The sequence below is a fragment of the Prionailurus viverrinus genome, chromosome A2 (genome assembly GCF_022837055.1).
Source record: "Prionailurus viverrinus isolate Anna chromosome A2, UM_Priviv_1.0, whole genome shotgun sequence".
In the NCBI taxonomy this organism is placed as follows: domain Eukaryota; kingdom Metazoa; phylum Chordata; class Mammalia; order Carnivora; family Felidae; genus Prionailurus; species Prionailurus viverrinus.
Window position 1 is genome coordinate 123224276 of NC_062562.1, and position 23996 is coordinate 123248271.

At 38.8% G+C, this 23996-nt stretch overlaps 1 protein-coding gene across 4 annotated transcripts in view; it reads left to right on the top strand.

Annotated features, from left to right (window-relative positions):
- The window catches only part of ITPRID1 (ITPR interacting domain containing 1), a 288990-nt gene that overhangs the window by 193939 nt on the left and 71055 nt on the right, over positions 1 to 23996 (top strand). For 3 of the 4 annotated variants that reach the window (XM_047850300.1, XM_047850299.1, XM_047850302.1), the window contains exons 3-5: positions 19522 to 19703; positions 21055 to 21103; positions 21433 to 21476. In XM_047850300.1, the coding sequence (XP_047706256.1) occupies positions 19522 to 19703; positions 21055 to 21103; positions 21433 to 21476 (275 nt within the window). Of the gene's footprint in view, positions 1 to 8348; positions 8377 to 19521; positions 19704 to 21054; positions 21104 to 21432; positions 21477 to 23996 lie in introns of those variants that run through there. The other variant, XM_047850303.1, reaches the window with a different exon arrangement.

Here is a 23996-nt window from a genome sequence, read left to right on the forward strand (position 1 = left end):
ACAAGTAATACTACATTTTTTATTATAGTCTGTTCTCAAACTGACACTTTTAAATTTTGTTAACATTTACTTATTTTTAAGAGACAGAGAGTCAGTTATTTATTTTTAAGAGACAGAGTGTGAGCAGGAAAGGGACAGAGAGAGGAGACACAGAATTTGAAGCAGGCTCCAGGCTCTGAGCTGTCAACACAGAGCCCGACACAAGGCTCAAACCCACAAACCGTGAGATCATGACCTGAGCCAAGGTCGGGCACTTAACTGACTGAGCCACCCAGGCACCCCTCAAACTGACACTTTATTTTTCAGTTGTAGTTGACGTTATTGCCCTACCTGTCTCCTTTAAGTCTTGAAGGATTTTTTCTAGTTTCTAAATTATTGGAGAGCAATGAGTCAAATTTTCATATGGAAAAGAACCTAAACTTTAAGGAAGCTGATTTCCATGTTATTTCTAACAAAAACCAATCTGTGAATCCCTCAGTGCCATGAAAATTTTTTTGTACATCTTACTTGTGAATGTGTATTTGAATTCATATTTTCAATATCACAAGGAAAATGACATGTAAATTTTTAATCTGTTTCCTTTGAAACTTAATGAGTTTTCATTGTGTCATAAAATAAAATGCTTAAATGAAAAAAAAAAAAGAGGGGCGCCTGGGTGGCTCAATCGGTTGAGTGTCTGACTTCAGCTCAGGTCATGATCTCGTGGTTGGTGAGTTCAAGCCCCGTGTTGGGCTCTGTGCTGACAGCCCGGAGCCTGGAGCCTGGTTCGGATTCTGTGTCTCCCTCTCTCTCTGCCCCTCCCTTGCTCATGCTCTGTCTCTCTCTCTCTCTGTCTCAAAGATAAATTTAAAGAAACATTAAGAAAAAGAAAAGAAAAGAAACCTGGGCTTTTTTCTTACTATGTGAAGTTTGTTGACAAAAATGATATTTGTAAGGGTGATGGTTCTTCTTGAACCACTGAAGAACCAGCTAGACTAAAATGGCTTAGAACCACTATATTGAACAATACTGAAAACACTCACGGAACGGAATGTGACAAGGCACATTGTAGGAAGCATAATATATCACTAATATAACAACTTTCCAATGATCCTGATACTTTTCCGTACTCAAGACAATGTGTAGGGCAGATGAGTCCATGTACCATTTTTTATGAAATGTCTCTGAATAATTGACACACTCCCTTCCGACTAAACATGCAGTGGCTTTCGTAGAGAAAGGAACAAAATCAGTGCCATTGGTTCAGTTTATCAGACATTTACCGAACAGTTATTTATTTCCTATGAGCACAGTAAATGGGAATATGATCCAGCTGCCTGGAGTGTCCTAGAAAACTTTCCCCAAATACCATCCATTTGCATCCTGAAAGCATTTTATACCTCAATTACAGTGATAAGCAATTTGCAGCATATGCAGCTGTTTTGAGTCCTGGCTAGTGGTCCCATTTCAGGAGTAAAGATTAGAGAGCTGCCTCCATTGTGTTACTTTTCTATATGGTCAGATTTAACACATTCATTGTTAAAAAGCAATTTCGGTCTTCTTACCGACTTTCATTATTCTGCAGAGTGGGTAATCTAAGTCATAAGAATGTACATTTTCCCCCATGGGGATCAGTTAAGTGAGACATTAAAGAAAGGGTTTTGTTGTTGTTGTTGCCAGTAATAATGCAGCCCATAAACTTTTAAAATATATCTTGAATTGCTCTGCTTCTAAAAAAAAAAAAACTTCATTCACCTATCCTCTGTTATCTTAGATTATTTCACATAGTGTTACAACTTTTTGTTTATTACTCTATTTCCATCCTAAAAAGAGGGCTCCTTAATTCAGCGAGACTATCTTATTTTTACATCTGTAGTACCTAGAAGAGAGTTAGCCCAGAGCTATTGTTCAATAAATACAATGAAATGTTGAGATGAAATTAATAAGATTCTACTGAGATTTGAACCTAGCCTCTTTCATTACTGAGCTCTAAACCTAACCTATGTATCCAAGCTGCCTGCACAATTATTATTATTGTCATCATACATACAAATCACAATGCATCTAAGATGACTGTAGTAAGTTTAAAGACCATTCTTCATACATTATTGCAGTGATCCCTATAATAATTCTGTGAAGGGAGCATCTGTAAAATAAATGTTTGCATTTTACTGGTGAGAATACTGAGATTCAAGAATTGAGACCTGCCCAATGTCTCACATGTAGTACACACTGGAGCCAGCTCTGGGTCCTAAGTTCTAAGCAATGTATGCTTTTCTTTTGTGTAAAATGGGGTTTTTCTATCTCAACACTCTTTTGGTATTTGGAACGGAAAAGTTCTTTGCTGCTGGGAGATGGTGCCTGCTCTGTGCCTTATAGCTTGTTTAACATTATCCTTGGCCCCTATTCATTAGATTCTAGGAGCGACCCCCACCCTACTGTGACAACAAAAATGTCTCCAGGCATGGCCAAAGGTTCCATTGGCAAAATCAGTTCCAGTTGAGAGCCAATGGTCTAACAGTAGGCACAATGGGGCACAAAGTACTCTGGGACCAGCATAAATAAAATGAGGGTAAAATGGTATTGGGGGGGGGGGGTCTCCTTCACAGTGGAAACAGCATTTAATTTGAATTTTTACTGTAGAAAGATTGAATTGACCTAGCAGGATTTATGGTGATGAGAATGAATAACAAATATTTGTTGAGCATTCATGATGTGCCAAATTTAACTCTAAGGGCTAAAATATAATAAGCATTGTTAAATGTCTTCTTAAAATGAAACACTATCTTAACATCCATCTAGTGGAACATAGAGCTATTTGGGGTCACTTAATCTCATGATATGCATTTAACATCTAGATTTATCATATTATCTGCTAAAGATTACTTAGGAAAGAATTGCCTCCAATTTATTTTTGTAGCTTACTAACATAAATCAGTCCCAATCATCATTTAATTGTACTGTACATGGAGATTGTATTTTCTAGTAAGTTTCTGGCTCATTGGGAATGTTCAAAACTATTGAATTAAAGTGTCTTTGCAAAATGCGGAAGGAAGGAAAGCCTACCTTTAGCTCTTGTCCCTGTTAAGCCAGGGTTCTTGGAACTGCATAGAAACTCTCTCAACAAACATGACAGATTGATGAGCCTGGGCCTAAATCTACTTCCCATCTATTCAGAACCACTGGAAAACTGAAAAAGACTCTGACATCTCTGAACATATATGCTTTCTTTCCCTGAATTAATCATTTGGAATATGTATAGGAGCTGTTTGCATACTCTTTGTGTTGATCTCTAGAAATATATATAATTATTAAGAGTATGGATTTGGGGGACAGATAGACCTAGACTTGCCTACCTCCTACCTCTATCCATATGAACTATATGACTGAGGACAAGTTGTTTTAATATCTGTGAATCTCCGTTTCCTCATCCACAAGATGAGGATAAGAATGATTTCCACCTAGGGCACCTGAGTGGCTCAGTCGGTTGAGCATCCAACTTTGGCTCAGGTCATGATCTCATGGTTTGTGGGTTCAAGCCCCGCATGAGGCTCTGTGCTGACAGCTCAGAGCCTGCAGCCTGCTTCAGATTCTGTGTCTTCTCTCTATCCGCCCCTCCCTCCCCCAGTCATGCTCTGTCTCTCAAAAATAAATAAATGTTACAAAAAAAATTTTTTTAAAGAATGACTTCCACCTAAGTTTCTTGGGGGGATCAATTAATAAAGTGTTATCACACTTTTCATGTGGGATTTGGCACAAGCCAATAATAAGTGGTGGCCATCATTACCATCATCTTATCATCTAATTTTTGTCACAATTACTAAATACAGAATTCCTATATGGGAGGACTCCCTTGAAATGAGAGTGGGTTTACCTTTAAAGGTATGTTGACATAATCTTTTCCCTAAAATAGGAAACACTTCAATGGGTCTTAGTAAACAATGAGGGTCTGAAGAAGATTCTAGGGAGGCTGAAGCTTCCTCTCCCTACTGCAGGCTCAGTCTCTGATCATTAATCCATCACTACCATCATCATTCACATCTTCTTTGTAAGATAGGTTTTCTGAGGGTCTGAGTGGGAATTGTAGCGCTCTTCCATCCTAATCAATATGTCTTTTTAAATATTTGATAATAGGAGGTGAGTGTGTGTATAGAAGAACAATGACAAGAAGCAGAATTGACCAGAGTTCAATCAGGAGAGAGGATGCACTAACCAGAAACAATGATTCTGAAATACTGAGATTTGTTGGGATTTACTCCATCAGAGTTGTCTTGGAAAATCTGAGGGAAAAAATGTAGATTTTCTCATCCCACCCCAGACCTATTGACTGACTAAAAACATGCTCATTCAGGTTTGAGAACCCTTTAACCAAAAGTCTCAACTGTCTGTTGTCTCTCCCTATGGTAACTTACTCCCAGTAGATATTTCAACAATGCATCGAACTCTGTTCCAGAATCCAAGCAACCTGATGATTAAAATTTGGCTTCTCATGCAGGTCAAAGGTTTCAGTTCTTTAGAGCTCACAAGTGTGCTTTAGCTTTTGGCATTCTTAACCCTTTTCCTCATCTTGCCCTCCTTCTGGGTCTAGATTCTCCTCTCACTCCAGACTCTCTCCTGGAGTGAATTCATCTGTCACCCTGGCTTCAATTAGGAGTTATTTTGTGGCTGCACATGTATGTTAGTCCAGACTTCACTACTGAACTCTAGACTCACTATCCAAATTGCATTGTGATACTTCCCCTCAGTGTTTCCAGGGGAACTTCAAACTACATTTGCAAAGCAAAACACACTGGATCCCTCCATAAACTTACTCCTCCTTCTATAATCCCTGCCCAATAAAGGAAATGGTATTGTCCACTTGCCCAAGTTGGTAACCTGAGAAAAATCTTTGACCACTGTCTCCCTCCACATTGAGGACAGTCAGTAAAACCTATTGATTTTTTTCTCCCACGTAGTCCTAAATTACTCACATTTTTCTCTCTAATCTTGGGGCCCTGGTTGTAGCCACCATTATATCTCAACTGGTTTTCAGCACCCTGCCTTCAGTTTTTGTTCTTTTCATTCATTCCACTCTCCATATTGAAGCAAGAGGAACTTTTTAGAATATAAATTTGATCGTGTCACTTCCTGCTACCCTCAGAATAAAATGTAAACCTCTTAATAGCATATGACATCTTTCATGATCTGGTTACTCCTTCTCTCTCTGGCTATATCATTTGACACTGACTCTTCATAAGTCATGCAGTAGCCGTACCTAGATTCTTGCAATTTTTCAAGTGGACCATTCTTTCTCTTGCCTGAAGACCTTTACACATGCTGTTCCCTCTGCCTAGATCACCCTCCTTTCTCCCACCCACGTAGAGCATAGGGGGGTTACCTTTACTTACTGACACCTTAAGAAGGCTATCCCAGACAAAGGAGATTACAAGTGAAATCACTTGATCAGGAAGACATTAAAACTGTGCTTCTTTTAGCCTGTTTCCCAGGATAACCCATTAATGGTTGAAGCATTACATAGGGGATTCCTGAGACTTTAGTTCTAGTGCCGAATATACCAAAATTTCATTTTGTGACACTGTGAAACCACTTAGCTTTTCTGGGTCTCACTTTTCTTATCCTTAACATTCTATTACAAGATTTCTGTGTTAACCCAAAGAGATCAAGTCTATGAGAATGGCATATTTATTGAAAATATTCATGGCATCACTTTTCTAGCTCTACCCTCACCTTCCTTCTAGTTGGACAACCCCTACCTTTTAGTTTATTTCTCTTCTCCTTCACCTCCTCAAGTAACTAAAATATCAAGTTTAAATTTGATATTTTCCAGGATGTTTTTTCCAAACCCTCAAAGCTGGGCTGAGAACTCGACTTATGAGATCCCATAAAACTTTCTTTTTCCCCAGAAAAAAACTTAGCAACTCTACTTGTCATTTTGATCTACTTTATTATCTCCTCCCTTGGACGGTGAACTAAGTCACTTTACTTTAAGTACCGATTTGTGGCTAAGGTGTGTTCTTCTGTAGGCTGAGGGGCAGACCTACAAGGAAGTGTTCTATTTGGGAGACTGTTCTTGGAATATCAGTGCACTGGGCTATCAACTGCACATTGTTTACCAGGCTTTGATATATATTGTATCTTCTTTAATTTTCCTGCAGAAAGCTTTTTTTTTTTGTATTCAGTGATGTACACATTACTTTTTCTGAATTAACTATGCCTCTGAAGAGGAATTGATTTTCCCAAGACCATTCTAGTAGGAGCTATGTTTAGATACGTTCGTGTTCTCCCAATTCCTAATGCATATTTCAATGCATGTGCACTGCAATCTCTCACTAAATGAGCTACATTAATAAATAGATATGTAATTAATAGTCAAAATGTGAGTATTTGAGGGTTTCTTTGTAGATGTGATTGCATGGTCATTTTTATTTTAAAAAAATCACTTTAAAAAATCATCTGAGATAAAAACTGTTAAAATAAAGGACTTCATTTTCTAAGTCTAGTTCTGGACATGATATTTTGAGTAAAGTTTATTTTATCAATTAACCTTTGTCCAAGACCATCATATCCTAATGGGTGGTGCAGAGATCCTGGTCTTCTCAAGGGTAAGTGGGCAACGGATGCCACAGGAGGAGAAGGATGTGGTGTTACCCCTAGCCTTGAGACACACTTGGACTCCTGAGAATAGAGATTTCAGACATTGGTGGTGAAGAAGTGAGAGAAATCCTAAGAAACAAGAGCCATCTCCAGGGATAGGTTCAGGGCCAGTTTATATAGGGCTATTGAAATCTTGCTCACAGACACTAGGAGGTTTGCAGAGGAACTCCCTAGGGGTGTGTGTGTGTGTGTGTGTGTGTGTGTGTGTGTGTGTGTGAAAGAGAGAGAGAGAGAAAGAGAGAGAGAGAGAGAGAGAGAGAGAGAGACTAAGGCTAAAACAACCTTAGTCCTTCCCTTTTGTATACTGGGGTTCCTGTTTTTTTGAAGTTAAATATCATTTGAAATGCACATGGTCTTTTCTATAATTCTAAACTCTGATAATGCAGTTTATCAACATGAAGACAATTGTTGGCATGCATGACTCAAGAATAGAATAATTGTTAGGTTGTGTTTTAGCATTGTATCCTTTGTAAGGATCTGTAGTAAATGTGACCATGAAATTTAATTTTTTTAAATGAGGATGATAATGTGCTTATTTACCTTTCTGAAATGGAACTGTCTGATCTTTCAATGAAAATACTTCATAGAGGGGCGCCTGGGTGGCGCAGTCGGTTAAGCGTCCGACTTCAGCCAGGTCACGATCTCGCGGTCCGTGAGTTCGAGCCCCGCGTCGGGCTCTGGGCTGATGGCTCAGAGCCTGGAGCCTGTTTCTGATTCTGTGTCTCCCTCTCTCTGCCCCTCCCCCGTTCATGCTCTGTCTCTCTCTGTCCCAAAAATAAATAAATGTTGAAAAAAAAATTAAAAAAAAAGAAAAGAAAAGAAAATACTTCATAGATACTGAAATAAATACCTTGGAAAGTAGAACTATTAGCCCTGACAATTTGGGCCCCTTCTTTATGGGTTTGGGAATATGTGTGTATATGTTTTGTTTCCTCTGAACTTTCTAATAGAACTTCCTGGGAATTGAATCTCTCCACCTGGAATATCAAGTTCTACTGTCCTCATTTCCAGTGATGGTTTGCAATGCAAATTGTTGGGTTGGTAACACATAGCACCATAACCATGGTAACCAAATGAAGACAAGTTTGCTTTACTTCCTCAGCAAAGTACTTTCCAGCCCTGCATTCAGACCTGATGCTACTGCCAACAGTCAAGGGCATTAAAGGAACAGCCAGAGGGTTCATAGAAATAAAAACACAACTGGACCCATTGTATTCATTTCCCACACTCCTCCCCTTAGTCCAGAATTTGTTACTAAAAACTTCTGCCATTTCTAACTACTTTCTAACTGCTTTCTTGGAGGCAAGGGTAGAGAGAATCACCATGTATCTTTATCCCCAATTTGACTATAGATTTTGGCAAGCAGACTATCCTGGCTTTCTGTGTCTAACTTCGAAATAGGAGCAGATAGAAACCTGGTCACAGTTCCGTGGTCACAAGGACTTTTTTAGTGTTAGCAGCTGTGATGCTCAAGGAGACAGGAAGGTGTCCAAATAAAACCACTTTCTGAGAACAACTACAGCAAGCTACAAGGGCCACTTCTCTGCCGAAATTCCTTTCCTCTGGTATAGTAATTCTTATAATTTGTTAGTTTGTTTCTCGCCTGTGGGGGAAGGGTATTAGTCCTCTGTTCTCATTTTCTCTCCGTTGGAATGGAAGGGCAGCTATGGCATGTTCTGAATCTTCTTTACCTGCAGCTATGTGACCGGGTGCTTCCCAGGAAGAAAGACTATTAGCAGTAAGGTAAGCAATCTAATTGTCATGGATCCTGGCCTAGATGATTTCAGCACTCCCATGACTGCCTGGGTGGCCTCCATTAACATGGAAAGGTCAAAAACACAAGGGATGGGAATGCTCTAGACTCAAGATTCTTGGTTTATTTCCCCTAAGTTTGAATACCATTTCAAGTAATGTTCCTGAGATGAGGTGCAGAGATTATATTTTCCTTCCTTTTGTAGCTATTGGGACTTGTGTGTCATTTTCACTGATTGTTTATTGCTGCAGTGTGGCTCAGTAGATGATTTTCTAACTCTGCCATTCCTTCTATCATTATTTGTTGGCATTCTACTCTAAAGAATAGCTTCTCCATCTCCCACATGTCTGCAGATTTTAGACATTGGTACATATTACCTGACTTCTCTCCAGGAGGTTTGACTATTTAATATTTCCACAGTGATGAGTGTCAATTTCCCACCTTCTAGATGTTCTCACACTAATGAATTTCTGAGAATCTAACATGGGTAACCTATTGTCTTTTTAGCCTTCACTACCTTGTATGTTACATTTACATTTTTTAGCCATTTCTAGATTTCCTATTTTTTAATTGCCCTATTACATTGCTGCTACTTCTATGTATCTTTTTTTATTGATTTATAATTGTATGTCATATAGTAAGTACATAAAAACCTTTAATTTCACATATTCCACCAAAATTTTTAGTTTTTTTTTAACATTTTGACATTTTTATTATCTTTGCAATAGGAAATTTTAAATTCTTAACTGGTTAAATCCATCATGGTTTCCCTTCTTCGCCTTTGGTGTCATTTCTCCACAGGTGTTCACCACCTCAAGATTAGAAAAATGTTTACCAATATTTTATTCTAGGACTATTTTTTTAAGTTTATTTATTTATTTTGAGAGAGAGAAAGAGAGAGAGAGGGAGAGAGGGAGAGAGAATCCCAAGCAGGCTCTGTGCCATCAGCGCAGAGCCCAGTGCAGAGCTTGATCTCATGAACCATGAGATCATGACCTGAGCTGAAATCAAGAATCTGATGCTTAACCAACTAAGCCACCCAGGCACCTCTAGGACTATTTTTGTTTCATTTTTCTCATATTAAATCCTTAACACTATTGAAATTTATTTTGATGAATTATTTAGGGCTCTCTTTTGTTTTGCTTTGTGGTTTTTTTCATTAAATTTTAAATTTAGAAAATTTAAATTTAGAAACACACATACAGTTCTAAGAAATAATACAAAGTCTACCTGCCTTAATGCAAAAATATTTTCAACAGTACATAGATAACCTATTTCTGCCTATGTAGATTTTTATCTGGGACAGCCATCGACAGGTGTAAAGTTGTGACATCAGGATAGTTTCTTACAATCACTTATAAGGAATACTATCTGTTTCTTTCTCCACATTCCCTGAGATTTTATGGTTATGATCATAGTGAGAAAGGAAGGATGATGATATCTTTGATGTCAGAGGAGTAAAGTACATGCTAGAATTTGCCTTTGTGAATAATCCAGGTAGGAAAGGAGATTTAGACCCAGGAGCTGGCTTAAAATTTGATCTCTTCTCCTCACTACCAGCTATTTCTGTGTGTTTTTAGATGCAACACTTTCTTATTGTAGTTAAGAACTTAACCATTATGATGGTTTCCTATTGGACTGAAATATGATGCAATTTGTATTGTATAACAGTATGTTTTTAAACTTGAGGTGTGTGCATCTGAAAATCTTAAAGAAAATGGCTTGACCAATCACTTTTTAAAGGTATTAGGAAAGGTATATAGAAGGAAGGTGTGATAGAGCCCAACGAAAAGTATTGTTAAGAAAAATAGTCATCTGCATTGGTCAAGGTTCTCCAGAGACATGAGATTATGAGTGTGTGTGTGTGTGTGTGTGTGTGTGTGTGTGTGTATACATATATATACATACACATACATACATACGTATGTGTATATGTATACATATATGTGTATATGTATGTATACGTATATGTGTATATGTATATATGTGTATATGTATATATACATATATGTGTGTATATATAATTATATAATACATAATATAATTACATACATTTAATTATAGATAGAGAAATATATATCTATCTACCTATCTCTCTCTCACACAATTATGGAATCTCAGAGGTTCCATGATCTGCCATCTGCAAGCTGGAGACCCAGGAAAGCTGATGGTGTAGATACAGGCTGAGTCTGAAGCTTGAGAGCTGGGAGCATTCACTTGTGTAAATCTGAGTTCTAGAGCATGAGGAGACTGATGTTCCAGCTCAACAATCAGCCAGAGAAAAGGGGAATTTTATTTACACACTTTTGTTCTATTTAGGCCCTCAGCAGATTAAATAATTCCTGTCCACACTGGGGAAAACAGTCTGCTTTACTTCACGCTACCAATTCAAGTGTTAATCTATTCTTAGACATCCCCAGAAATTAGGATTAGCCAGATATCTGGGCACCCCATGGCTGAGTCATGTAGACACATAAAATTAATCATCACACCATCAGGTAAGATGAGTTGTGATTTCAGTAAGCTAACATTGAAGAGCATGTGTTTAATTGTCACAAATCCACTGCTGAATAGCCCTTTGGTGAAATTTATGCCATTATTGCTCACATGCATTTTAATCCCCCTGTCTGGAATGTTTGCCTATTCATTAACCTTCTTCAAGAGACAGAGCCAATACCTCCCTTTCCAAGAAACCTTTGTTATGCCCCTAAATGATCATTTTCCTCCTTCAATATTTGAGAACAGTTGTTTTATACTTCTCTTAAAATGTGTTTTATGTTCTACTTCACAGTATATAGTTAATAAGTACTATATTTTGTAATCAACTGTAAGCTCCTCAAAGTTTCTTTGTACACAATAGACAGTAAAATATTTCACTGAATTGAATTAGTAGATGATATTATTGCATTTATTTACTTAATAGTTCATGTGTACGACATGCTTTTATGAGGAATGACTAGTGCACAGTACTATCCCTGATGTGACAGAAACTATAAAGATGAGTAAGTCACACTTCCCACCTCCTGAGAGCAAAGACAGAGTCCAGCATGAGAGTAATCATTCATTCAGTTAACAGTCATGGCTGATCACCTATTATCATCCATGGCCATGGATATAAAAATAAATAAGTCATGGTCCTTGCCAAGGAATTGCCAAGGAGTCCACTTAGTTGAGTGGGAAAGGCAGAAGTGCAAATAAACTACTTGAGCATGAAAAGTGCCACTATAAGGAGTTGCAAAGGTTTCTGTGAATGCCAGGAGCAGGCTAGGACGGGAGTGGAGGGCGATAAGGGGAGAAAGTGCTATAAAGTGAGTTCTCTTTGAGCTCAGTAAAATGGTATCCAGGAAAGAGAAGGGCAGCACTAGCAGAGGGATCTGTAGCCAGTAGCATCAGAGAGGAGGGCATGTTGAACACAAGTAGTTCTGTGTATCCGGAATACAATGTACATGCAGGCACCTGGATTGGGATGCGTGGGAATGGGAGACACCCACACATCCTCTCATTCTCCCTTCCCAGGACGAGGCAAGGCAGATGTTGAGAAGACAAGAGTAGAAATAATGAGGAAAGAGAGAATCATTGAGAAAGAAAAATCTCTTTTAAGTTGGAGAAGGATTGGAACAGGGCTAGGAGTAGATGAGTCAGTTGATTCAATTTACCAGCACTTCAAGTTTCTAAGAAGCTGTATATGTAGTTATTGACCATAATCTTAGTACTCTTTTGCTTATTTCACCAGCAAAAGATGAAAACCCCAAGTCTAAGAGAACTGACTTTGGGTTCCAACTTGGGTACTACTGCCTTGTCTTTAAATCCAGCTTGCTCCTAAATATCAGGAGAGAGCACCCTTCACATATTTCATGGTGGGAGGAAGCCACCCACAGAATAAGTCATCACAGACTGCTTGTTCCTCCTAGCAGAGTATTGACAGAACACTCTATTCTCTAAGATCTGCCTTTACTTCACTGAATCACTTGGAAATCTTTACATGTATTTGTGGGACTTTGATACTTGGACAGTGAGGAAGAGCAGAAGGGCATTCCTGGCTTGGCTTTGTTGTTTGAGTTTTTGAGTGGTCTTCCAAGTAATAGGAATGGTGTTTTATTCTCAGCCCTTTTATAGTCTTGATGGACATAACTTTAAAATATGTTTTAAATGTGAGCTCCACTCATCAACCAATAGGCTACGCGGAGGCCAGAAATAGAATAACCATCTTATGGAATCATCTCATCACATCCAATTCTCTCATATTATGCAAGAGGAAATTACATTCCAAGACAACTTGAAACCACATGCCCAATGTCATACAACCAATGAACTATTTGTTGATTAATTAAAATAAATTACTTTTTGTTTCCCTGGTGATGAGTTAAGATCTTTCCTCTGCTAATGCTGTTGGAAGGCACATAGGAGAAGGTAACAGAAGGTATTTACTCAGATAGCTTTGGTTGAAATAGTGGAAGTGGACAGACATCAAGTGACTAGCCAGAAAATTTTGCTTCAAAATGAAGGTAGAATATATATTTATATAGTTGAATATATATTAACATATATAATCTGATCACTTGTCTAATTCAAATTGCATTGTTCCCTGATATCGTATACCTGTTCCTGGCAAATTGCACCTTCTCATAAATTGTTTAATTGTTGAATACCACACTTTTCTTCATGGTTTAATAACCAAATTGCACCGATATTTCTCAATTCCTTTTTGGCATTCATTTAAACAGTAATTTATTCAGCAAACATATATCGAGTACCTTTTTCATACAATTATGATATTAGAACTAAGAGCTCTGTCCTGAAGAAAATCCCACAGTGGGATAAACAGAAGGGGTGTTGAAAGTTGGCAGATTATTGAACTGAATGGTCAGGTGTTGATGGGTCATCTAGATTGACAATGAAATCTTCGGGGAGGATGACAAAAAAAAGTCCCACTTTCAATCAACACACACTTATAAAATGTGAAAATACTTTAGTAGTGATTTACATTAAACTCTTGGATTACAGGGAACAATTAAAGCCACACTCACATAGGGAAAGCATGTAGATAAAAAAAAAAGATAAGAGGGAGTTGAGAACTGAGGTATAGAACACTAAAAAGTTAGAAAAACCAGCAAAAGATCTTGAGAAAAAAGCCTTGAGTGAGATAGGAAGAAATCTGAGAGAGCATATTATTAAAAAGCATTGTTTCCAACAGATTGTTTCCATTAAGAGGAAGTGCCCAACTACTGAAAATTCTAAAATGATAAGAACTGACAGTTAGTTGAGCATTAGCATACTGATTTGGGTGGGTTATAAAGAGAGTGAGAGGTGTGGATGGTGCTGTACATGGGAGCTTTTTGCTATGATCCAAATGAGACTACAAGTTCTGATTCACATAATAAGGTTGACAAAAGCAGAGGAGGTCAGTGTGAGATATATTTTAAGGGCCCCTCTCTCACTCTCTTTTAAGTAACCTGTTGTGAGGTGTAAAAGGAATAAAGGAATTAAGGAAGACTCATAAGTTCTTGGCCAGAGCAACTGCCTAAATAGTGGCACCATTTATTAATTTGGGGGACACTGGAATAAAGCCAGGGATATAGGGGGTCAAGTAGAAGTCAAGGAAAGAATAAAGAATTCAGTGTGGCACATAGTAACTTAGAAATGTCAGTATCCAAGTGAAGATATCAAGTAATTGGGAATAGCCCATTTGGAAACTCAGGGGCCCTATTCTAAGGATCTGGACTAGATTTGGAAATGTGAATTTGGGAATCATCATCTAGAAAACTAGAGTAGGAGTTGGAGAGAGATTGAAGGGTCATTCAATGACCAATGAGTGGAGGATCATTTTAAGATGAGACATTTTAGCATGTTGTAAACTAAAGGGAACAATTCAGTATGGAGGGAAAACAGTGTCCAAGCAACATCTACGAGTAGAATAGAGGTGACAAGGGATGTTTGAAATTGGGAGTTTAGAGGATGTTCACTTACAGTGATGAAGTATGACCCTGGGAATTGAATAGAGAAAGGAGTGTTGAAAGTCAGCAGAAAACTGAACTGAATAGTCAGATGTTGATGGGTCATCTAGATTGACAATGAAATCTTTCAGGAGGATGACACAAATACCATCCCATTTTCAGTAAGTGAGGCCATATGTCCTGGGTGTTAATGACAACTTAGTTTGGTAGCCTTGAAAGGACAGAGGAAATAAGATCTGAAAGTAGCAATGAGGAACATGGAGGAAATTGATATCACCTCTAAGGTTAGGGTCCTGATTCAATGGGTGAAAAAGAAAAAACTCAGCTCAGAGAGTGACAAAGTAAGCTGTGTTCAGGTTTCAATTAGAAAAAGGAGATGAAGGGGCATTCGATGAAGAGCTTAGGATAAAGGGGATCTGGTGGTTGACAGTCTGTGAATACCAGAGGGCACAGGTGTTGGGAGCACCTGAGAAGAGTGAGAGATTGGGCCAGATGAGGCAATGTCCACTGTCACATGAGCAAGGCTCTAAGGCATGATAAAATTAGTCCTATGATCTCTTAGAGTATGATGTTTGAATCAGTTCTCTTAAAGTGGCAGCCTCCCAGGACTGGTTTCTTAGTCTGTAGAGGGAAGGGAGTTGTATCAAGGCTCATGATAATTATTTTTTTGAGAGCATGAGGGGCTGTGAAGGCTTCTTTTTTAAACTTCTGTGTATGAAGTCATAGTTGAGAAAGGGGCAGGTCTTCCTGGAGCATACGGTTCTATGTAGACTTCTCCTAAATTTTTCTACTGGGGAAGTCGTTGTATATGGTAGGTGGAGGGGAGCCAGACAAGCCTGGATATCATTGAGATCTCACGAAAGGCTTGAACAGAGGCTGTGGTGATGAGGATCCATAGTAGAGACATAGAGATGGTAAGATTCCTGTAGACTCCGAATTCCTGTGGAATTTTTTTCCTGTGTGACGTTTTCTTCTTGACCACAGGGCTCCTTCAGAAGTGGAGCCACGGCTATAACTATAGTCTGCAATTATAACCTTGAAATTAAGATCATAGTTGAAGGAATTTCCAAGCTCTGATATGTGTCTCTGTTCTCAAATAAACATGCATTCTCATGGTCACAGAAATATTTTATTCTTGTACTCTCCAAATGTATCTTCTCAACTATTCAAACTAAGTAATCTCAAAATGACACAGGTTATAGGCAAACTATGAGTGTCAAATTTATCTCTTATGGAAAAACAACTGAACTGTTACACTGATTGGTGATTCTTTTTTACTGGACAGTTCTCGACATGAAAATGACCTAGAGAGGCAACATAGAGAAGGAAAATGAAACAAACCAAAAAAACAAAACACAAAACAAAACAAAAAACCTGACCAATGTGGGTATTGATTGTTTTATACACATTTTTCATTAATTTTTTCCAACAGCTGTATGAAGTGGTTATTTCATACTCATTACAGAGATGAAGAAATAGATTATCAGAGATGTTTGAAAATTTCCCTAAGGAGATGTCAGAAAAGCAACAGAGCTGAGATTAAAATCTGGAGTTATCTGACCTGAAAGGACTTATTCTTTTAACCACATAAGAACCAAGAATACTGGCTAAACCAGCTGGTGTTCCTTTCCCAAATAACCAAGCAATCAACTTGCAGTCACAGATTCTTTACCCCGGGCAGAGTTCTGTGCTGGGATCTGTAGGGAACACAGAGATAAATAAAGCACAGTCCCTATTCTCCAGTATGAATAACCTGTTTAGCAAGATAACCTGTTTGCACAGAGGTGCAAAAAGTTAAATAACCCCAGAGGGCAAGAACGTAACCATTGTCACTGCTTTAAGTATGAGTATCAAATTCTATGATTTCACTGTGGGCTGAAGGCCTCACAGTGAAAAGGAACAGGTATGGTAGCATTTGCTCAAGGAAGAAAATGTCATGGAAAATTAATGTAACAACACCATTTTTTTTTTCATTTTGGCCTTTTTAAAAATTTTAAAAGCTTGATAATATTTTAGTACATTACTCTTTGTCTTTTCAATATACTTTGTTGTTGTTTTGTTTTGTTTTTACAAAATCGAGTTTCTGGTGTATATATTATTTTGCATCATCTTTTTAAAATTAAACATAATATGAGAAATTTCCCACATTAATGGAAGTTCTTTATACACACAAGGATTAATAACATAGTAATTGGAATAGAAAGGATCTGAAGACAGGAAAGGGACCCTCGGGCACAGGAAACAACATAATCTAGGATGAAGATTCATTTTGGGCCAAGCCAGCATCAGCAAGAATTTGGATCCAAATGGTCCTTGGGATAAAGAGTTAACCAGAGGAATCAGCAGAGACCACATCCTACAACTTCTGCTCTGTCAGTCCCCTGGGCAATTCAGGGCTACCACCCGATCTGTGTTCCTTTGCAAAGGACTGCTCTCAGGGTCAAGTCCGTGGATGCCGAAGGAGGGTCATTCAAACATCAGAATGCAAAGCAGATTTGTTTACTGATCAGAAAGGCATCCACGAAAAACGGCTGAACAAAAGAGTTGTTCTTTACAGACCAGTCCCTGACCCGAGCCTTTAGCAAGGGTTCCCACTTTCCTTGGCAAGCTTTTTACTGCTCTCAAGCCAACGACAGCTGAGCTGGAAGGCAGCATACCCTCACTGGTTGTGCAAGCCTGGTGGCTGAGGTCAAACATGCCATTTTAGAGAGGAAGTCTGAGACATACCGATAAAGCAGCACTTCTATTGAAAATTTTGATGATTTTTACAGGGTTGTATTTGGGAAAGTGGTAGCTAGGTTAAAATTTGACACTGGAGCACAGGAGCCACAATTTGAGGACTGTGAGCTGCTTGACAGGCCCTGATCCTACTACAGACCAGAGTCCTTTGTGCTAAATAGGACCTCACTGTCAGCTGAGGTGGGTGGACGAGCAAGACTATTTTGGGGTATCTTATTTTCCCATAATACACTATTCTTTTCTTCAAACCCTGAGCACGTACTGAGTCTGATATTTCACGAATCTTGTTGAGCGTGATTTGGGAGATTTTCCCTCCTTGTGAAATTCTGCATTGTCAGAGTTGATGCTCTGATAATAATTCACATGCCCAAGATGTACAGCATTGCCAAAGAGAACTTTTTTAATTCAAAAGTACCAAAGCTTGTGTAAAATTAATAACTAGAAATTAAATTCAATTCCTACAGTTTGTCTTGTGTTATAAATTCTAGTATACCAGATAACCCTATAAAGTTTAGAAATACATATCAGGGCGCCTGGGTGGCTCAATCAGTTGAGTGTCCAGCTTCAGCTCAGGTCATGATCTCCCAGTTCGTGGGTTCGAGCCCACATCATACTCTGTGCTGACAGCTCAGAGCCTGGAGCCTGCTTTGGATTCTGTCTCCCTCTCTCTCTCTGCCCCTCCCCTGCTCACGCTCTGTCTCTCTCCGTCTCTCAAAAAATAAAATAAAACATTAAAAAACATTTTTAAAAAGAAATATAATCTTATCTGTATTATTTTTGACTGTGTTAGCATCGAAAGTTTTATTAACATTTATTTGCTCCCAGAGGATATTCTAAAGGTTAACTTTCTGAGGTTGGCTGACTAAAAGGCTCCCCGTAAATATAAATTTTAACTGTCTACTCCTTGCTGTAATTTTTAAATAATTGAAATTTCTTAGTAATTGTTTTTTTATGCATAAAATTAATAGTTGACACAATTGTCATTAATTTTTGCAGTAATTTACTATTGCAACAATAAATGTATATTTATACTTCAACTGGATTCTAGAATTTTAATGTACAAAGCATGCAAGGAAACACTTACTGCCAGTTGCACCAACAATGTTCACCTATGTACTTAAGTGAAAATATTCAAATGTTTTCAGGAAATTTGAATGACTTTGCCTTGATAAAACACTGATTAGAAACAATGGTTTATAGCATATGGTTGGTGATTATGCATGAGTTTAAGGATGCAAGGGGTGCTGCTGAAAGAGAAATTTGACTATTTGGTCATTTCTCTAAACTTGGCTGATACACTGTGCAAATTCAAGTAGATGTCATGGAAAGAAGTTAGTCAGAAAGTGCTTTGGAATTCTAGCTTTGCCACTTTAGTTTTATTTGTATTTATTTAGCACCTACTATGTGCTGGGAATATAGTCAAATACTGTAGGCATATCAACAAGTAAGAGGCAGGCCCTTGTTCTTAATGTGCTGATAATCTGGGGGTTTTAACAACTCACTCAGCTGCTATAAGCCTCTGCGTCCACCTCTCACTCTGCAACTCTCATAATGATGTTAATAAAGGTTAAGTGAGATAACAAAGACGATCAGTATTTCTTGTGGCATATACATAATATACTTACTAATATTCTAATTGTCCCAATCATCCTAGAGGGTAGATGGTATGGTTTAATAATTATGGGAATATGCTTGGAGTCTGGTGCCCGGGTTTGAGTGTTGGTTGTTGTGTGGCTTTAGGTGTGCAACTTTAGATACACAACACCTTTCTCTGCTCTTCAATCTGCTATAAAATTGTGACAATTAGATTGCCTCCTTGGTTGGCAATTTAATTAAATAATAGATGTATGGAATGCAGCATAGAATCTAGCCCATGATAAGTACTCCACTGAAGTCAACAGTTATTATAACTCAGTAGAATTTACACCCAATTAAAAAATAAGAGAATGTAGAAAGATTACATAATTTACCCAAGTCCACCCAATAAGTTGCAGACATGAGACTCATCCAGGTTCATCTGTTGCCAAAGCCCTTATTTTTTACATTTTGAGTCTCTAAAAATATTGTTATAGATGTAACTGTTGGGTAACTTGGAAGGGTATTTATTATGTAATCAATACTTTTAAACTTCCTTCCTGGCTGATGTGCCCTCCAGTCCACAGTTTCTTTGCATCCACATCGCAGTCTATCTGATTGGATCCACCAGAGGGTGGATGTGTCCTGGTGACAGGTGAAGTCACATTAGTCCCAGCCTCCTGTGGCCTCTCCACTTAAGAGGCAACCTCTTCTCTGCATTGGGACAGGGAACTCAGCTCTGGTGGGTGAGCCAGGCTCTGGAAGATTGTAAGTGTTGGTGGTATGAGCACTCTGGCTTCTCCTTCTCACTGAACCAAGCCTGAGAGCTGACTCATTGCATCTGATTTGTTTGTCTGCATGTTTTAGTTTGCCGAATTACTCCCTTACAATGGCAGAGAGGTCACATGGATCCAGCAACTCCCCAGGAGGCCAAGAAAAGAGCAGGAGAGAGATCCTGAGGTCCACCAAGAGGGCATGGGCTCGCCTAGATCAGCAGCTGCCACCTGGCTCTGAGGAGGAAAGCCAGGGTCTCACCATCCCCCTGCTGGGTGAGAACAGGCCCTCAGGGCTATATGAAAACATCCTGCTGTGGGTGGTAAGGGATGTGGGCACTTGGCTGGGGGCAAATGATTTGGAACAAATGCTTGGCTTTGAAGATACCAGTGTTCCTGGTGGGACGCCAGAAGCATCTATGAAACGGGCACTTCTGACTTTCCCCACAGACATTCAAAACACACACCTTCTTGATGGAAATAGACCAACTTTTCCCTTTCTACTCTGAGGTCTTCTCATCCCAAGTCCCCCATGGACTTGGAGTCCATGCCAGAGACATGAGGCTTCCTTCAGAACACCAAACATTTTATTGAAAGGCTCTTATATGCCGGGTCTTGCACGAAGCATCCCTAATAATTTTAATAGTTTAAAGAGTAATAAGTAGGAAAACACTTCTCCCTCCACAGTGATGTTGCTGTTTGATGGCTTTTCTTCCTTGCCCACCACTTCATTCATTCTACCTCTCTGGAATCCCTAAATTTAAAAATAAGCATCTTCCATGCCCACCTGACACCTTGTGAGTGGGTAAGTCAGGTACTTCACAGTTTGGTGGGACAAAGTCAAGGAAAATCAGCCCAGAGTAGCCTGTAGCCGACCAGAAAGGAAAGAAATATTTACCGAGAAATGCTGCTTTTCTACCCTCTCCTTTTTGCCTGTTAACTATTTGTTAAGCCAGTGACAAAGATCCACCTTAAAAGGCCCGTGGCTTTTTAACACAGGGTGCCTTTGGCAATCCTGAGACTGTAGTGCACTATATCCCTGGAATGAATGCAAATTTGGTTTAGAACCTGGCAGAGAACTCCTTGCAAATCAACTTCACTGGCTAGCCTCCTCAGGTAAATGTGATTCAATAAGGAGAGGGTCCATGGTGATCTATATCTGACAGGAGAAAGACAAAAGTCTGGTATGCTTAATCACCCTTCATGTTCACACCAGGTAATTTAAAAATTATTCTAACATCTCTTGCACTTTGGTGATTTGTTTTTCTTCCTTTTCACTTTTCCTTTTCCTTTGCCTGCCTTCCTTCCTTCCTTCCTTCCTTCCTTCCTTCCTTCTTTCCTTCTTTCCTTCCTTCCTTCTTTCCTTTCCTTTCCTTTCCTTTCCTTTCCTTTCCTTTCCTTCTTTCTTATTTCTTCAAATCAGTCATTTGGCAAGTTTATATACTTTGTTCTCAGGAAAGGCTGATTATGGAAAGCAGGAAGTTTTGCCTTGGGAAAATGAATGAATATGCTTATAGAAACTTGTGATTGAATATGTAGGAAATAGAGCTATGGGTGGTGGCTGGGTAACAGGTAGCATTATTTTACCTGGTGTGCTTTGATTGCTCTGTTCCTTTCTCTTCTGTAGAAGATACCAAACAAGCAAGTATTCAGCAGTGGCTGGACTCTGGATTCTTGTAAGTGTTTCTTCGTGCCCTTATACATTTCTCTTCCAAAGATCCTTGCAAACAATATGGGTAGCTCTGCTGGGGCAAGGTGTGACAGGTAGGGATTTTCATTTTAACTGGGTGCATGAAGGATGGCTCCATTGTTACAAAAGTTATATATCAATTTTAAAGTACACAATAGAATACTGTTCCAGTTCCTGGCTGTTGATTGGTTTTAAAAAGCCCTCCCATAATAAAGCCTAGCTCTGCATTTACTCTCATCTGTTTAATTAAATTGCAATTTAGTATAATTGAGTTGTACACATAGTTTGACTCGCAATATTTTTGTTTCTTTATAGGGTCTCTGTAAATGAAAACTTTCAGCAAGACATCGGCCACACTGGTAAGACAAGAGAACCAGAAGCAGTTAAGCTTTGTGGACCTGAGTAGATTTATTAAAATGTCTGTGTGAATAAATCTTCTTAAAATGAGATTATTGGAGCTTACTAGAAATGGAACAGATCTCAAAAACCACCCAGCTCAATTGCTTTGTTTGATATATAAATCTGAGGCTCAGAAAGGATAGGGGGTTACCCAGCAGCAGCAGGTTGGGGGCTGCAAACCAGGACTCTTGCCACATCATTAGCTCAGACTCTACCAGAATACTCACTGGGTCCTATGAAGACATTTTGTAAGGATATAATTATGGAAATGCAATTGCTTTAACTTTTCCTCATGCTGTATTGTACGTCTATGTTTAAATCTAGTTTCTTTCTCTTCTTCAGTCTCAAAGTTATATCCTCTCTTTCTAATGATGCACTTGTTCTCAAAAAGAACAATATTGAATTCTACAGCAAACAGTGCAAGTATGTATTTCTGTTGCAGAACATATATCACACCTGTTACATTGACATGTGATAAGAACATTATAAAAAGAAAACAAAATTAATTGCAGATCTCACAGTTTCCATATTCTCTAAATGAAATAATGTATTTCATAGAAATACAATCATAAAATGTACTCACCGACTGACTGTTAGTCTGTGGAGCATGCGATGCTTGATCTCAGGGTTGGGAGTTTGAACTCCATGTTGGGTGTGGAGATTACTTAAAAATAAAATCTTAAAAAAATAAATAAAAGGCACTCACATTTTAAGTGCTGCTCAGATAGGAATATAAAACAAGTCCTGGCAATTATAAATGAAAGGCAACACTGACTACAAGATACTTTCTGATTTCATAGATGTTAAAATGTGAAAAAAAAAGTGTGTTTTAAAATTGGCAAAATGCCATAAATAATGTATGTAAAAAATGACATAAATTAGGAGTTTAATGATTAGAGGGGAAAACTATTAGTTTAATGGTTACTTACTTGACTGGTTTTCATTATTTCACTTCCTCCACTGACATCTTCAATTAAGATTGACCATTGGTTACAAACCAGTTTAAATTTGGGACTTTTTTACCTAATAAAAACAAAATAATACAGTAACAACAGCTAGGTATAACATTGAAATTTCCTCCTTTTCCAAGCCGCTTTGGACTTGGAAGTTCCATGATCCCAAAATCTCTGAAGATGTTTGCCAATAAACCAAATTTAAGTATCTGTTTACAATAGTGCAGAATCAAGAAAAGGCAAGAACTTAAGAACTATAGCCAGCATGAGATGTCAGATGTCACTGATGTTTCATCTTGCCCGGGTCATGGTGGGAGGCCTGGAACCCACTCTGGAGCTGCCAGTAACTGTTTTATTAAAAGCTTCACTGGGGCGCCTGGGTGGCTCAGTCGGTTGAGTGTCCGACTTTGGCTCAGGTCATGATCTCACAGTCTGTGAGTTCGAGCTCCGCATCGGGCTCTGTGCTGATGGCTCAGAGCCTGGAGCCTGCTTCCGGTTCTGTGTCTCCCTCTCTCTCTGCCCCTTCCCTGCTCATGCTCTGTCTCTCTCTGTCTCAAAAATAAATAAAAACATTAAGAAAAAAAAAATTTTTTTTAAAAGCTTCACTTCCTAGAAATTAAAGACAACCATGGTCCTTCCACCTCTGAATCAAGTCAATGAACTGTAAAGGCACATACAGGAGGTGCAGAGCTGGAGGAAAGAAGGGATAGCGATCAGAAACACACAGTTCCCATTTGCCAAGTCCTTTATCTTCAGTGAGGTTTTTAATAATAGTGGAAGGGCTTATTACAAGTTTAATTGAGCCTTCATTTTTACAAAGCCCTTTATGATCTATCATATTTTAAACTCAGTCACCTGTGTGGAAACAAGGCTGGTGTTCATCTGAGCTTTGCAGGTGAAGAGTTTGGGCCACAAGGTGATCATAGCTGGTTACAAGAGGGCAAAGGAGCATTAAGTCCAGCATTCTATCAGCCCTCCATGGGCTGGTTTAGCCATGATGAGACCAATAAACGTGGAGTTTAGGGAAGCCAAGCGTCATACTGAAAAATGTGGAAACTTGAACGGTATCAGAATCTGGTCATGTGAAGGTCGTGGTGAGGGTGGCAGGGAGAAAATCTGTGGCAAAGTGAAAAGAAACTGAAAGAAGAGAGGAGTAATCCCTACTAGAGGCAAAATCCCATAAAAACTCATGCAATCCTATGGCACCTGGGCGACTCGGTGGGTTAAGTGTCTGACTTCTGCTCAGGTCATGGTCTCCTGGTTCGTGAATACAAGTCTCGCATTGAACTCTCTGCTGTCAGTGCAGAGCCTGCCTTGGGTCTTCTGTCTCCCTCTCTCTCTGCCTCTCCCCTGCGTGCTCTCTCTCTCTCTCAAAAATAGATAAACCATTAAAAATAAATAAATAAAAAATAAATAGGTAGATAGATAGATGATAGATAGGTAGATTATAGATAGATAGAGAGATATATAGATAGATAAAAAGCCCTCATGCAATCCTAGTATGATGCAGAGTGGTGCATTAGTTCC